This window comes from Podarcis gaigeae (genome assembly GCF_964106915.1).
Source record: "Podarcis gaigeae genome assembly, chromosome: 12".
In the NCBI taxonomy this organism is placed as follows: Eukaryota; Metazoa; Chordata; class Lepidosauria; order Squamata; family Lacertidae; genus Podarcis; species Podarcis gaigeae.
Window position 1 is genome coordinate 49,654,540 of NC_139688.1, and position 17,106 is coordinate 49,671,645.

The window sequence follows — 17,106 nt, forward strand, 5'->3', positions numbered from 1 at the left end:
CCGGTTTGCAAACTTTACCTCAGTTTGAGAAAGGAAGTCGAACGGTGGGAGGCCCCCGGTGGAGGGAGGCCTCATTAGGGAAAGCACGCTTTGGTTTAAGAACGGTTTCGGTTTAAGAACGGACTTCTGGAACTAATTAAGTTCGTAAACCGAGGTACCACTATATCCCCATAAAAACTCATCATAGTTTTGCTGCGTTGTATCTTGTTCAAGGTCACATAGCCTTCACCTGTCCCTTGCGCAGCAAAACCTTCAAATATTCATATAAAATCAGCCCTACGTCCAGATCATCACAGTTCCAACTTCATTTTACTCAGGGAACAAAGGACTACCGAAGCGGGGAGCTTGGGACATGAGTGAGGGCAGCCATAATCCCTGATACGTGTGATAACTACACGGCAGCCTCTTGCACAAGAGATAATCACTAGCATCCTGGCAAATGCGTGCCAGACAGGTAGTCATCCCATGGACAATAGCAAACCATCCAGGAATGGATTGGGTTCCCAGTCAGGACAAAGAAGTGTGAAATCCAGGAGCTTGTAAATATTTCCTTTGTATCACTTGATGGGTGTGAGGTGGAAAGCAAGGGAGAAATGGGGGCAAACCTGATGAACCAGTTCTTTGTGACATATGTATGATGTATCTATAATGTATGCATGATGCTTCAACAAAGGTTTTTATGGGAAAAGGGAAAACTTATAAAAGAGGAAACATCCCTTCCTCTGTCCCTTTATTCAGGGCTTCTTCCTGCTTTTTCCATGTGGTGGGTGGAAGTCGTGTTGCAACAGCCTTTGAATAAAGATCAGGCCTACAGGTTGCTGTTTTGCTCCTTATACTTCCTGGCTGGTGTCTTTGTTTGGCAAACCAAGTGAGCCCAAGGATTTTCCTATAACAGCTTGGTGGTGTGAGAGATCTATCCTGCTTTGCCCACAGAAGGACAAAGGCAGGCTTCGCCCTGCCTCCATCCCCGCAAATCAGAACAGCCAAAGGAGAAGCACAGGGCCGGCCCTACCATTTGGCAAAGGGAGGCAGCCACCTCAGGCAGGAGATGCTGGAGGCTGGGGACAGGTGTCAAGGGGCAGAACTGGTGCCAAGGATGGGTGTCAGCTCATTAATAACACTGAAAAATAACAAAGCTCTCTTTTTCGGTGGAACAGGTTGAAATTGTTATGTCCTTGCTAGGAATGTTTTGCCCTCCGCTGTTTGAAACCATTGCGAACTTAGAAGAGTATCATCCTCGGATTGGACTGAAATGGCAACTTGGACGCATTTTTGCACTCTTCCTTGGGAACCTTTATACTTTCTTGCTGGCCTTAATGGATGATGTCAAAGAAAAGGTGGGAATCTAAAAAGAATATCCGTACATTAATTCCCAGAGGTGTAGCTGCATTAGTTTGCTGTAGCATAAGGGTCTTGTGGCACCTAAGTAAAGCCAATATTGCCCCTATATTGCCCCTGCTAGTGAGTTTATTATGGTTGTGGTGAGATTCAAACCAGTCTCTTCCCACTATATTATATCTACTCTTACTCTGTGGTTTGGATTCCCTGAGGAGAAAAGATCCAGACAGATCTATCTGCTCTGGAGCAGAAAGTGCAGCCAGACTCACTGGAGGAGATGAAATCAGTCAGTTAGAAATAAAGAGTCTTTGCTGAATCAGCAATTACAAAAAATTGTAGGCTGGTGTGGAGGTCTAGCTGCAGAGGAGTCAATGACATCTGGAAGTGGCTGACAGGGCTGAGCCACAGAAAAGACTGAGCGTATTGGAAAATCAGATCTATTCATGAGTCAGAGTCCATCAAGCAAGGCGTATGAGAGGCAAATAAACCCTCGAGCAAAACCAAGGCCTTGTCAAGACGACTCCTCTGTAGAAATATTAGCCAGTGTGCCCATCAGGCCCAAATGGAAGTGTACTGCATTTGACTAAAAGATTCCCTGGAAGGTCTGTCTGTCCCCGTTCAACATGACATGTCAGAGAAATGGTTGGAGAGAAGGAAGGAGACTTCTTGACAGCTATTCTACATGGCCTAGCTCTTAGGCTTCTTACACAATCTACCCCAAAGAGGGAGAATTATTCAGACCCCGTGGCTGTGAGTCAGGTTTAGCACCATTCAAAACTGGTTAATTCTCCATACACCCTTACCGACAAATGTTGTATGACTTCAGTCTTGCTATAGGAGATGAAACAAGGGATTTAAAACAAAACAGACCAGGGCTTTGGAGGGAAGAAGCCCTACGGAGCTGCAATATGTTTGGAATATGAATACTTGTTTGCACATCTTGACAACCACATTTGACCCCTTTTCTCAGCCACGCTTACAGTCCAAGTGTGCACTGTAATGTAGATAGCTGATTTTCATTCTCAACCAGTGCCTTTGGACTGCCTTGTCCATTCTGGCATATCTTCAATAGATAGTCCTTGGAAAATGCTTTCCAGGTGCTTATCCTGGATGGTACAGCTTCTCTGTGGTTGTTAACAACGTTTAACTGCTTCCATTTAAAGTTTAGATCATTTATGTCGCCATTATGAGGATGCACGTTTACCCAGCATACATTTTATGAGAATTAAATATGATTATTTTAATACAAATATGTCTTCTGTTGTAGCTGGTTGAAGAAGTCAGCATCAGGAACATAACACATTGGACCCTCCTAAATTATCATAATTCGTCTGTGGCGAATGGAAGTGCTGTTTCTCTACCTTCCATGGATCCAGCCGATGTCCCTCGAGGACCATGCTGGGAAACCACGGTGGGAATAGTAAGTCCTTCCATGAGACTCTTATCTTAGCGTGCCTCAGACAGGGCCTGGTAGTGTGAGCCCTGTTTAACCGAGATCAGAGCTACACAGTCCGTCAAACTGAATTGTGTTGTGCACCCATGGGACTTCTGTACCATTTTGTAGCCTGAACTCATAGTGTAGGTGTTGGGAGTTATAGTTCAGCAGCATCTGCAGGGCCAAAGGTTCCCGAAATATACTCGGAGTCGAGAGTGGATTTCATGCTCTTTATTCAGCTCATAGTGGTGAGGAGGAATGGAAGTTCCCCCACAATATCTGCTTTATATACATTATTTACACAACGGGCCCCACGTGATTGGCTAATTACGGGATTCTCCTGTAGGCCAATCAGGTTGTGGATTCACTTCCACCTGGAGCTGGATTGGGTGGCTCCTGCGGACCAATTATACTGCTGCATTGTTCTGGGACCAATCAGACTGCTGCATTCTGGATCCTATTGTTCTAGGACCAATCAGACTGCTGCATTTTGGATCCTATTCAACTTAGTACATAACAATTCCCATCATCCCTGGTCACTGGCCATGTTTGTTGGGACTGATGAGAATTGTAGTTCAGCAACATCTTGAGGACCAAATGTTCTGCCATAGAGCCAGGTGCACTTCCTCAAAAGACGGAGGTTTCCAAATACAGTCAAACCTTGGCTCCCGAATGCCTCCGTTCTGGAACGTTTTGTCTCCCGAACACCGAAAACCCGGAAGTAAATGCTCCAGTTTTCAAATGTTTCTCAGAAGCCAAACATCTGACGCGACTTTCGCTTGAGTGCAGGAACCAATCAGAAGCCTCGCCTTGGTTGTCAAACATTTCAGAATTGAATACGTTCGACAACCAAGGTTTGACGGTACATAAAAAAGTGTCAGCAGTAGTATTTTTTTCTGCTTTATTTATACGATTCCAAAACAGAAATGCACGAGGAAACATAAGGTTTGTACAACATGGTAAGCCAAACTGTGACTCACTGGAACCACCCAAATGTAGAGGTCCTAGAGGAGATCTCACAGTTACTTTGCTCCTGCCCAATTTTATTTAATCCCATGCCACACAGAGCTAAACCAAGGTTAGCATACCATTTGGACCCAGGCTCATGGTTCAGCTCTCTCCTCACTAACCACAGGCTGCAGTTAAGAGCAATAACCAGACCGCTGTCACCAGCTTCTTAAGTTAGAATACTGTCCGAGCTAAACTGTTCCTTCTCCTGTTCAGAGCTATCTCTTTCCAGGACCTCGTAGTCTCAGCAGTTGCACGAAGGTTCTTTATTTACCGGGTCAAGTGTTCAGTGCGCAAAGGTTATCCTAACCTAAGTCCAACACAATCAATAATTCAAATAGTCTAAGAATCAAAAATCAAACTTCACGACTCACCTTTCACAACAGATGAAATCTATATCACGGTCTTCTGCAGGAGCAAAACAGTAACTTCCTTGTTGGTACTCTTTCCTCAGGGTACCTAACATCCAGCCCTTCTTTAATAGGGTATTTAGGGCCCATGGTTTTCTAGATAGCAACCCTATGACTACTCTAAAGTAAGAACTTTCCTCCCACAGGACTGGCTCAAGTTGTTTTGGTGCCTAAGGTGAAAAACAAAACATTCTCACCCCTCTCAAAGTGTATATACTAAGGCTGGCCAATTTATTTTGGATACCACAGACAAGGCTTCTCCATAGGAATACCACAGACAAGGCTTCTCCATAGGAATAAAACACAATAATAACAAATAACCCCTCAAGATAGCCTAAAGTAGCAGCAGCCTCACTTTGTAGACCTAGGACTCAGCTATACAGCTGCAAATTAAACATTTTAAATGTGTTGTAAAGTGCAATATACAAATGTGGCACTAGACAGCGACAGTGAGCTATGAAATTCAATGTCTTTTTAAAAACGTTTTTGAAAAAAGCATTTTCATCCCAACCACCTATGCAAAGAGCACTAGGAAGCACACAAAAAATGGAGATTCTCTTCTTGAAGCAACTGACCACTTTGGACCTTTATATCAACAGCAGATCTGGAATGTTCTGGAATCCCATCTCCAATGGTGGAGCTTTTCTTTCAGTGGCCAACCAAATACCTAGGGGAAGCCAGAAAGGAGGACACACACAAAATCTTATAAGGCTGATACCTTTGCATTCTCCTGGTCACATAACTAAAGACATTGGATATAGATGTGCTTTTCCACAGGAATTAACACCACAGAGACGTAGCGGTTTGGGTATGTGCTTGGGTACAGCTCGCACTATCTCCCACTGTATTTCAACCACCAATAGGCAGAGTCTGCAGGCTCCATTAGGAACTCCTCCTTTAAATTAAAAGCTTCCCCTCTGTAGCTTCAACCCATTTTATTGCTTCCTTGGAACAGTGCAGGTGGAAGATTAGTGCCAAAGTGCCCCTGATTGGGTCAGTTTTTGTTCCTCATTTGGGGGCCGGAGGGAGGAAGATGTTTATAAAATTACTTCCCTTCAATTATATATATTTTTTCTCCATAAGAACAAAGGAGTGGCAGGAGATAAAATGCAGCTTTGTGAATCTAAAGTACAGGAGACATCTAGTGGTCACAACAGAAATGAGAAGTAGGTTCCTTCAATGGAATCTTTCTTGGCCTGACCAATAAGAGAGCAGGTTTGAAGCAGAAGAAGTTCAGAACTTTGGGGATTTGAAAAAGAAAAGAACACTTGAAAAGACAGTTGGAGAAGGGAGAAGGAGCAGGAGGAAGAGGGCTAAGGGATAATGAAACAAGCATGGGTTCTTAGTCTCCTGTTTGCCTCATGGTGGTCAGAGGAGCCAACTCCTAGGGGCCAAGGTCCCTTTGGCTCTGCCCAGTAAAATATTTGAGGGCCTTCCCCAAAAAACTTTGACGGACATTCAAATGGCGGCATCATGTGATCAATTATGAGGGGTGGGGCTTGCCAACCCCCCAATATTTTATTCAAGTGGGTCCCCCCTGCTCATGGTGCTCGTATTTCAGGGAAACGCCCAAAAGACACACACACCACGGTCATGCTGCTTTATAGTCCTGCCACCAGCAGACAGATGCTTTGCTTGAGAAACACCAAATGTATCCTAACCTAAAGGAAAGACATGGGAGTCTATGAGAGAAGAGGAAGAGATGGAAGCAGTAGACTCAAGGCTCTTTCTGAAGCATCTGGGCTGCGCCAGTTCAGGTAGCGAAAGGGAGCTTGTCATGGAGAAGTCTCTCATGGCATCGAAAGAAAAACTCTGTACTTGCAGCAGTCAATCAAATGAATCCTACAGACTGAAGTGCTACAGTGTGGGTAGCCCAATCACCTTCTAAATCAGGCCCAAGGACGGTCCAGGAATCAGCATGTTTTTACATGAGTAGAATGTGCCCTTTTATTTAAAATGCATCTCTGGGTTATTTGTGGGCAGTGGCGTAGCATGGGGGGTGCAGGGGGGGCCGGTCCCCCCATCTGGGGGGGACGCACTCGCACTCGAGTGCTAAAATCCACGGGTTAGGGGGCGCAAATAACTTGCCTTGCCCTGGGTGCTGACAACCCACGCTACGCCACTGTTTGTGGGGCATAAGTATTCGTTCATTTTCCCCAAAAAATATAGTCCGGCCCCCCACAAGGTCTGAGGGGCAGTGGACCGGCCCCCTGCTGAAAAAGTTTGCTGACCCCTATGCTACAGCATGCACACGGGTTTACTGCCTCAGTTAGAACTAGGCAGATGTTTTGAACAATACAAAAGCTGGCCAGCTCCCTTGGTCAGGAAAACAGGAGGAACATTAGACAGCCAGCACAGCTCTGTTTCTTTATGTATTTATATTTTTTTATTAGATTTATATGGTGCCCTTCATCATAAGATCTCAAGGCAAGAGTGCTTCCAATTCCAAATTTTGCTTCTGCTGTAAAACCCTTCAGTGCCATAGTCCTGAAATATCTTTTCAACCCTGCCCGAGGAGTGTTGCTAGGCCTTCGGGGACTGAATAACCAGTTGGCCGGGCTGCAACTTGGACAAATGCAATTGAGGCAAAGGAGTTCTGAGGGGAAAAGTGAACTTGGTTCAGCACCATGTATAACCGGACACTTAGATTGGCCTACAAGTCCCAACACAGTCTTTCTAAGGAAGATTATACGGGAAATTTGGTGGCTACTGAATTAGTGACTTCTGAAAGACAATTTTCTGTTTTGAATGTTTATTTCCTCTTAAAATAATATATATGGCGGGTGGGGGAGTCTTAGAATACAAACTGGAGAACATGATAGCTAAATACTTATCACTTTTTTTATTCCCCCCCCCCCAGGAATTTGTGAGGCTCACTGTGTCTGATATACTTGTGACATTCGTAACCATACTTGTGGGAGATTTCCTCCGTGCTTGCTTTGTCAGATTTGTCAACTATTGCTGGTGCTGGGACCTGGAGGCTGGATTCGTAAGTAAATGAACTGTAGATGAAGCAAAGTTCTTGTCTTATAATAGAGTTTAACCAATGCTTTGAGCCACATTTTAATTCTGGTCCCCCCCCCCCCACTGAAATGTAGATTTAGAATCCCCGCACTGCAGATAAGGCTAGTGTAACTGCTCAGGCAGGCTGAGGCATGTTATGACTTATAAATGTGTCATGACCCTTCATTTTGCAACAACTGCAGCATCTGAACTAGCCTTGAGGGCAGTGGCATACAGAACAAATGACGGTAACCTAGCCTTGAGATTGCCAATGCATTGATCGCTATAGCCAGGCTATTGCCTGTCCAGCAGCAGTTGAAGTTGGCAAAAGGCTTTGTCTAGTCTGCAGCAATCTATCCTGCATGGATTTAAAAGCCAGGAAGGTAAAGGTATTCTAGAAAAAACTTTTAAGTCCCAAAATCTCAGATTATCAATAGTCCAGGACTCACCAGAACACCAGGCTGTGCAGTGCATGGTACCGTCATGTGGAACCATTGATGCACATATATAATAAAGACAAGATTATTCTCAGCGCTCTACCCCACCCCGTTCAGAGATGGAACTTGCAGGGATACGGAGGAAGCTGAACTCTACCAACTGCCCGAGTTGATGTGATGTCAAATGCATCACAATAAACCATGCCAACAGTTTTTAAAATTTAATGGTAGAAGTGTGGGGAGGCAATTTTAACTGGGAGCCCAGCCCGTGGAGAAGTTTAACCGGTCCCTCCACAATCATGATCTAAAGAGGAGGGAACCCCCTTTTCCTGCTATAGGTCTTAGGGGGGACGACTCCCAGTGCTGTCAATGGGAACATTTCCTTCTAAGGCTTATAACCACAGCAGGGTGGGGGATTTTCGTTGGGATCACAGTGACTTTGGGCCAGTCATGAAGGCTGACCTACCCTCCCTGGGTTATTATGAAGATAAGTGTGTGTGCGCCACCAAGCTCCCTGATGAAAACGTGGGATGTAAATGTGACAATAATAATAATATTAAATAATAAAATTCGGCCTTCCAATGTCTGCTGTTTAAAAAACAAAACACTGATGTGACTTCTAATTACATCTTTCCCATCCCACTAACAACATTTGGGCATTCCCACCCCCACCCCCAAGGCAAAAACTGGGACCACAACAAATAGAAGCAGCACATATTTACCAGCAACAGCTTCCAAAGAATGAAAGTTGTCCCCTGTAAATAAGTACACAGATGGAATATATGAGAGCTGATGCTAGTCACATTAGGCGAGAGAGAGAAAACTGAGTCATTATTAGACAGCTCATTATATCTCCCAATTTTTACACAGCATCTGTAATTCTTCTTTCCTGACAACCCCAACATTATGTAATTCTCCATCTATGGGGTCACATTGTTCCCGCTTGTCATTCCAGCGGAAGACAGGCAGTCCTGAGTCACGCATATTGTTTCAGCAATCCTATTATTGTACTCCCAATTTGCTGCTTTCCACCCACTCCCCAGTTTTGGCGCTGCCATCAGTTTCTCTAACAAGGTGGAGACTTGGTTCAGTAGGAGGATGCATAAAACCCTACCAACAGATGGGAATGGAGGGTTGTGTGTCTTTATGTACTTATTTGCAGAAATACAAGTAGAATTCATTTTACCTGAGATGCAGAAATAAGGGATCCGACAAACGTAGCATATGCTGCATCCAACCAGCATTTCGCTAGGTCACTATTTGAAGGAATTATTATTTTTTAAATCCACTTTAAAAACAAATGATCGAAAATGCAGAATCTGGGAGACAAGGGAATGGTCTGGTGCATGTCTATGTCAGGGATAGAAAATAACTACTGTGTGTTCGTTAACTTTTAACTCCACCCTACAGGTATTAGTTTCAAAGAGGATAAATGTACAGAAAGCTTTTTACAGCCATTCAGTGATAATTTTATATCTAATGCAACAATAGTTGAATTAGGGTACTCCTTTTTGAAATGAGATATCAGCGATCTCTAGGCCCCTTTTATATTTATTCAAATAATCCAAAGGGTAAAAGTGAATGGAAACCCAATGTTTTATTTCAGGTGAGAATCCTTTATTTTCCCCTTGATATTTCTGTAGTTCTCCAATACCAAAATTTAGCATTCAGTCATATTTCCTCTTTTTCATTACAGCCTTCATATGCTGAGTTCGATATTAGTGGCAATGTGCTCGGTTTGATCTTCAACCAAGGAATGATCTGGTGAGATATTCTTGTCTACTGTAGCCCTTTGCTAGAGAAAATGCTAAATTAAAACTTAAGAAATGCACCAGACTGAGGTCTGCTGTGCATTTTTGAAGGCCCAACAGAGACTCCATTTCCTTAGGGTCTTGCGTAAGAGCAGTGTCAAACAAAAACTGATGATCTCCTTCTACCGGGCGACAATAGAAAGTGTCCTTTCATACTTTATAACAGTGTGGTAAGCTGGTTTGACAGCCATGGACAGGAAGTCCCTACAGAGGGTGGCAAATGCAGCACATGACATCATGGGTTGTCCTCGGAGTTCGCTAGATGACATCACGGGAGACCGCTACCTCAGGAGAGCGAGGAAAATTCTTAGGGACGACTCACATCCTGGCTAGCACTTCTTTAATCTCCTGCCTTTGGGCACGAGATACAGAAGTATAGTCAGCCACACCAACAGGTTAAAGAACAGTTTTTATCCGTGGGCTGTTGGGCTGCTGAATGGGGAAAAAAATAGTGGTGTAATTGACTTCCGACAAGCACACAGAGCGTGAACAAGACTGAGTATATGTGGGGGGGAGGAGGGGCTCATTTAATTTCACTGCACACAGGTGGGGTAGTGACAATAAAGGTATATTATTATTATTATTATTATTATTATTATTATTATTATTACTCTTCTAATCACTCAGAAGTGCATGTTAGACACATTTTGGTAACTTTTACTCAGAGCAGTGGTTTTAGAACAAACACCTACCTATTTAAAAAGGTTCTAGGATAATCCCACAGGTCCATAGGATGTAGTGTCAACTTACGCAAGCTGAGAATCCGTCAAAGAACAGGGGCAAGGAAGAACTGCCTGTTCAGTTTGTCACTAAAACAGAAATGTGGAGACCATTATCATGGGGTTCATTTTATATATGAATGATGAGCAAGATCCTACATTTTTCCATATTCTGCAGTCCAGGGAAGGTCCATAGCTCATTGATGGAGCATCTGCTTTGCATGCCGAACACCCCAGATTCAATCTCCATTATCTACAGGCAGGGCTGGAAGAGACCCCCATCTAAAGCCCACGAGAGCTGCTGCCAGTGACTAGAGAGCTAAACTGATCAGTGGTCTACAAGGCAGCTTTCCATCATCCTATGTTCCTTGATACTCACTGAATACTCCTTCCCTCTTTTCCCCATTCACGTATGCTCCTTAATTTTTTTTAGCCTGTGCACCTGAAATTGAGCAAGTGATATAGATGCTTCTTTCTCAGTCCAGTGGGAGGGAGAGATGGATCGTGTGACACGGCCTGGGTGACTTGAGCAGGCTCTGCGCTGTTTTTTCTCCTGCCTCACTGAAGTGATAGCTCCACTCTCTGTCCTACTTTCTGTTATTTCAAAAATGAAAAAGGAGTTCTCATACCTTGAATTTAGCTCTTCAATCTTCCTCTCTCCCCCTGCTCAGTCATGGGACTGGGAATTACAACAGAAAAAAAGAAGTCAAAAGTCAGGCTTGCCGCAAAGGACAAGAAGGCAATGTTTTCTTCTCAAATAAGGAAGATAGGAGCCAGCCTCATAAAGGGCCCCTTATTTTTCTTCATATAGGTCCTTTTTTAGAGACCCCAGGGCTTTAGTTTCACAGACCCCCATGTGCCTGCCCCAGATATACCAGTGAAAGTCTGTGGAATCCTACAAGTCCAGTAAGCCCACATTGCCTCTTGTAAAAGGCCCTATCTTTTCCTCCCAGTGGGCAAGGTTTGTGCAAGATCTTTGGGTTTTGAGGACTATCTGGGGCAGCTACTCCATCAAGTTCTCCTTAAAGCCCAGACAAATTCCACAGCTGGAGGACCTCCTGAACCAGTCTCTGTTTATTCTCAAGGCAAGGGCGGATGCAGGGCAACCCAGTCAGATGGGCGAGGTACAAATAATAAATTATGGTTATTATTAGGCTAGAGGTCTTTCCAGCTGACAGTTATGCCATAATAATAATAATTGATAATAACAATAATTATTTATTTATTTATATCCCTCCCTCCCCAGCCAAAGCCTGGCTCAGAGCGGCTAACAACAGTAAAAATAACACAGTTTACATAAAATCACAATCAATTAATTGAAATACATTCTAAAATCAATTCATTCTAAAATCAATTCAGAGTCAAATTAATGGCAACCATTGGGCTAGAGTTCTATGAGGAGTACAGAAGGAGAGAGGGGGTCAGACTGTGCCTTGGCCAAAGGCCTGGTGGAACAGCTCTGTCTTGCAGGCCCTGTGGAAAGATGTCAAGTCCCGCAGGGCCCTAGTCTCTTGTGACAGAGAGCTCCACCAGATCGGGGCCACGGCCGAAAAAGCCCTGGCTCTGGTTGAGGCCAGCCTAACCTCCCTATGGCCCGGGATCTCCAAGATGTTTTTATTTGAAGACCGTAAGGTCCTCCGTGGGACATGCCAGGAGAGGCGGTCCCATAGGTACGATCCAAAGGCCACTTGCAGCCCACTTTGTCACTCCAACACCAGGGAGTTCATTTAGAAACAGACAGGGGTGTGGAAACCTTACCAGGCTTGGTTCCATGCCCACACCTTCTATAAGCTCCTGTTGGTGTTCCAACATGTCCTTCATCCATCCAAAACACATGGCTACCTTCCTTCATCTCACCCACCAAGGCAATTTTATTGGTGCACATTCCACCTAGATGTTTCTCTCATCCTGGGACATTGAATGGGACATTGGCTACTTACTGTGAAAGTCAGTTCTGGTCCAGCATGAAGGAGACACCCAGTCCCACTGCAGTAGGTGGCTGCTGATGTGATAGAGCTCAAGATGTCTGGTTCTGCCATGCTATCTCAGAGGAGGCTATCCGTATGCTGACCTTATTTTCGCTTCAGCATCCAACCTTTCTACTGTCTTATGCACTACAAAGGAACTAAGCTGGAGCCTCTTTTGCCTGCTCAAGTCACCCAAGCCATCTCACATTATTATCCTGTCTGATCTGGGTAGTGGGTGGAGACAACTCATCTGGATGTATCCCTAATGCTGAAACCGATGGGACTGTCATAATAAGTAGCTATGGTTCCATTTTGCAAGCCAGGCAGGGGAAAGCTCTATTTTTAAAGAGTTTGCTTTATAGTACGATCACATTGTTGTCGCTAACTACTTCCTTCCTGGCAGAACTTGCTCTGAGTCCATCCTTAATACCAGGCTCCTATGCTCTTTTATAGTTTGCTGTTTCTGAAGTGGATGCAGCTAAAGCCTTCCTGAAAAGCTTTCTATATTTCTCTCTTTTCTTCCTTCCTTACAGGATGGGATCCTTTTATGCACCAGGACTAGTTGGCATAAATGTGCTACGTCTATTAACCTCCATGTATTACCAGAGCTGGGCTGTTATGAGTAGCAATGTTCCCCATGAGCGAGTGTTCAAGGCCTCCAAATCCAATAATTTTTATATGGGGCTCTTGCTGTTGATCCTGTTCCTAAGCCTGTTGCCGGTTGCCTACACCATAATGTCCCTGCCTCCCTCCTTCGACTGCGGACCATTCAGGTATTGGGGGATCCTGGTGGAGAAACCTCCTTAGCATGAGAACAGACTCCTGCTCATTTGTCCTACCATGCACACTAGACCCGATCCTTTGCACATTTACTGCTGTGTTTAATGGGCCTTATTCCCATGGAAGAACATACATAATAAAGAATTTCTCTTAATCTTCAGGGTGACGGCCAACAATGCCGTGCTGCTTCCACAATGGGGCTTTCCTTGTCCTCCTCTCCCCTGCAGCATGCCTGCCTCCTAAATCTTCTCCAGACCTTTGCAGACCCTCTGGAGCAAACCTTGGGTGTGTGCGTGGATTACAAGGGGTAGTCCTATCAAACGTGCTGTCGCAATGTTAGCTATTGCCCTAGATTTTCTTATCAGCCTCATAATTACATATTTAATAGGTAGAGGAGTGTCGATTGTTGTGTAACTTTAAAGAGTTTTAAAGAAAGTGTGCTCTGTTGCTCCAACTACTGCTAGCTCATTAGACACTTGCTGACTTTCCTGACCAGTGTTTTCTTTCTTTCCTTTCCCTGCTTTACCTCTATGAAAAGAGATGAGCTGTTGAAGAGTAGGACAGCATCCAGGGTGAGCAATTGACATATTAAAGGAGAAGCCAGGGACAGTGAGCAGTCTGGTGTGCCCAAGGAGTCTTGATATTCCCTTGTTGCAGAGGGAGCCGCCCTATGGGGAACTATATAACACACCCTCCAACATTTCTCCAATGAAAATAGGGACATCCCATTCCATAATGATAATTTTACTATTTATACCCCACACATCTGACTGGGTTGCCCCAGCCACTCTGGGCAGCTTCCAACATATATAAAAACATAACAAAACATTAAACATTAGGAAAACTTCCCTATACAGGATTGCCTTCAGATGGCTCGGCAGTCGGATATCTCCAAACCTTCCAACTTTTTCCCAATGAAAATAGGGACATCCTATGGGAAAGTAGGATATTCCGGGATGAAATCAGAAACTGGGACCAGCTTCTCTAAATCAGGGATGTCCCTGGAAAATAGGGACACTTGGGGGGGTCTGTACAGTGGTGCCCCGCAAGACGAACGCCTCGCAAGACAGAAAACCTGCTAGACGAAAGGGTTTTCCATTTCGGAGGCGCTTCGCTAAACGAATTTCTCTATGGGGTTGCTTCGCAAGACGAAAAAATCTTGCTAGTTCCCGCGGGGTTTTTCCGCTCCCCCCTTTCCTAAGCCGCTAAGCTGCTTATCAGCTGTTCCGCCGATAAGCCGCTTAACAGCTGATCGCTAAAAGCCGCTAGACCGCTAATAGCGCTAAGCCGCTAAGCTGTCAATGGGCTTGCTTCGCAAGACGAAAAAACCTCTAGACGAAGAGAATTGCGGAACGGATTCTTTTTGTCTTGCGAGGCACCACTGTATATAAGACTGTGCACTTAACCTGGAAGATGGCAATATAATGGATCAATACATAGACTCAAACTCAAAGTACCAGAGAAGTCAGACAAGCTTCAGAAATAAAGCCCTGCTTTCCAAAGCAACTTTTTCCATCGCCCATCCAAAATCTGCAATGTAATATGACTGTAGATGGTAAAAGAAAAACAGAGACTGACTTCTTCAGAATATTCTCCACTATCACTGTATTAATAAGCATTTCTTACTGCCATTCTGCATCAGCTCCACACAAATTGCTCCGCAGACTGGATTAACATGTCAATGAGCCCTAATTTGATTTAGTAACTGTTTCTCGCTGCACTGCTGGCTCTGACTCAGCGTGGAGCCAGTTCAGAACTAATTGTTCCTTTTGCTCCACTGTCCGGACCATTCTTTTGTTAATAAGCAGTGTCAGTAGCAATCTCTTCTCAGACTTTTGAGGGAAGGAGGAATGTACAAAGTTTCTTTAGATTATTTTAGACAAGTCTCTTTGCATGTAGCTGTTCTACCCTTTAAGACTGCATCACGGCACACTGGTCTGTGGTCCACTGGACCTTGCACATATGAAGAATAGGGTACTGTATAATGTCTGCTATCCTGAAGTAACTAGATGTCTGCGTTAAATCCCAGCTGGTAAATAACCTACCACACTCTTGATAGTTGTGAAATGGTTTAGGTTGATAAAAAGACATTCTTGATCCAGCTCCTGCTGAACACAACGCGCTGTATAAAAGTTTCCAAAGATGAGAATTGCTTGTCATGTTCCCTTTAGAAAAGAAAATCGAATAGTGCCCCCCATCACTAAGTCTGTGTACGTGGACTTTTCACTACCTTTTATGTAACTGAAAACAAATTTCAATTAAATATTATGTTTGGAAAAAAGACAAAATGGATGCATGCAGTGGCATAGTGTGGGTTGTCAGCACCCGGGGCAAGGCAAGTAATTTGCACCCCCTAACCCGTGGATTTGCGCCCCCTAACCCATGGATTTGCGCCCCCTAACCCTAACCCCCAGATGTTGCGCCCGCTGCGGCTGGCCCCCCCTGCACCCCCCACGCTACGCCACTGGATGCATGCACCTGCGTCTTGACATACTCAAAAAGAACTACACAATCTTGGAATTCCTCCGAATGGTGCATTTCTGAAAGAAGTTGATAATGGCCTCTAATGGGTACTGCATGCTTTCATTTATATGTACCTGTTTACCATTCCAGTGGGAAAAAGAAAATGTACGATGTAATCCAAGAGACCATCCAACACGATTTCCCACCCTTTGTGGCCAAGATCTTTGGTTATGTGGCAAATCCAGGACTAATTATACCCGCCATTCTACTTATGATGTAAGTTGTTCCAATAAAAGTCATCTGGGGACCTGAGAGCGAAGAAGAGTTTTATTTTAGCAAGAGGTATCCTTAGGTTATTGGTTTAAAATTTGCTAGGATTTAAAATGTCATGCTGTGCGTGTAGCCTGAAATCAAACCAACCATTAATGGATTATGCAGAACTTGTCAAAAATGTCTTCTCACCCTAAATCATTTTCACTCCTTATATCCATAATACAGATTATTTTTCCACCGCAGCAAAAACAACAATACTTTTTTGTAAGCCACTTTGATATTTTTAATGATATGCTTATATATAGTTTATAAATATTCTGTTTTAACCTTTAAACGCCTGCTGAAAACTTTTCTATGCTGCCAAACCTATCCAGGCAATTAAGACAATGTCTTTCTTTAACAGTTGATGGCCTCTGATTTTAAATTTTTCTGTGGTTTTTATTATATATAGATTCTCGTAAACTGCTTTGATATTTTTTGTAGCATTTGTTTGTTTTTTGTTAATAACTGATAGGAAATGTGGATATTAACCAAAACACTCATGAAAGTGTTTAACTGATACTGCATTTCTTAGATCAGTATTGAGAGAATGCATGAATGAGGCAATGTGTTTTGGTCTCCCAAATAATTAAACCCGCCTCTTTTGTCTACTGTTAAGCCATTGTAAGGTGTCACAGAAGTTTAACTGATATTTGATTTTGTAGCCTTGCTATATATTACCTGAATGCTGTGGCTGAAGCTTATCAACACGCCAATGCGGAGCTGAAGAAGAAAATGCAAATGGTATGTTTGTATTTTATCAAATGAACTTACAAATGAAAACACCACAGGTGTTTTGGTCCATTGTTGAACCACATGGTTCAAAAATCCATGTGCCAGTTCATGTGCCGATTGCTACATTCCTAGCATTCCTTAAGTACATATTAGCTCATCCTGAATTACCTGCTCCTTCTTTATATATTAAAACTGCATAATAAATTCTCATATTCCCAACTTTTTAAGACGCACTTAACACTGATATAAAAAATGCTACAACATTTTTATAATATGAAATATACCCGTGTGCAGCTCTATCTAGGGGCAAGCATTTGAAAATATATGATGTATCCAGCCCCCCAGCCCCACTCCACTGGCATAAATACACTCTCCAAATGAATGTCTCACCCCACCTGAAGAACTCCATTCTGAGAGTACACAGAGGCTTTGTAGTTTTTTAGAAAACAAACAAAACAGTTTTAACAAGGAAAAGTGTTGGGTACAACACAGACACTAACACAACACAAAGCCTTTTCAAATTCCCTTCGCTCGGTACTCAGATCTTGTTTTAAACTGCCAGTCCTCCCCAGTGTCATCCCTGCTCACTCTCCTCAAAACTGTTTTAAATTGCCCCCTTTCTCTCTCTCCACGATCCTCTATTCCTGCTTAATTCAAACCTCTGCTGCTGTTTAAACCACAATTTCCC

General features: G+C 43.6%; 1 protein-coding gene across 4 annotated transcripts in view; it reads left to right on the top strand.

The window, feature by feature from the left end:
- Nucleotides 1-17,106, top strand: part of TMC2 (transmembrane channel like 2) — a gene marked incomplete at its 5' end in the record, with an annotated part of 46,196 nt that overhangs the window by 24,414 nt on the left and 4,676 nt on the right. For 2 of the 4 annotated variants that reach the window (XM_083705775.1, XM_083705776.1), the window contains 7 exons: nt 1,158-1,337; nt 2,606-2,758; nt 7,052-7,180; nt 9,328-9,395; nt 12,662-12,901; nt 15,522-15,647; nt 16,349-16,427. In XM_083705775.1, coding sequence (XP_083561901.1) covers nt 1,158-1,337; nt 2,606-2,758; nt 7,052-7,180; nt 9,328-9,395; nt 12,662-12,901; nt 15,522-15,647; nt 16,349-16,427 — 975 coding nt within the window. Of the gene's footprint in view, nt 1-1,157; nt 1,338-2,605; nt 2,759-7,051; nt 7,181-9,327; nt 9,396-12,661; nt 12,902-13,446; nt 13,481-15,521; nt 15,648-16,348; nt 16,428-17,106 lie in introns of all 4 variants that reach the window. The other 2 variants (XM_083705778.1, XM_083705777.1) reach the window with 2 other exon arrangements.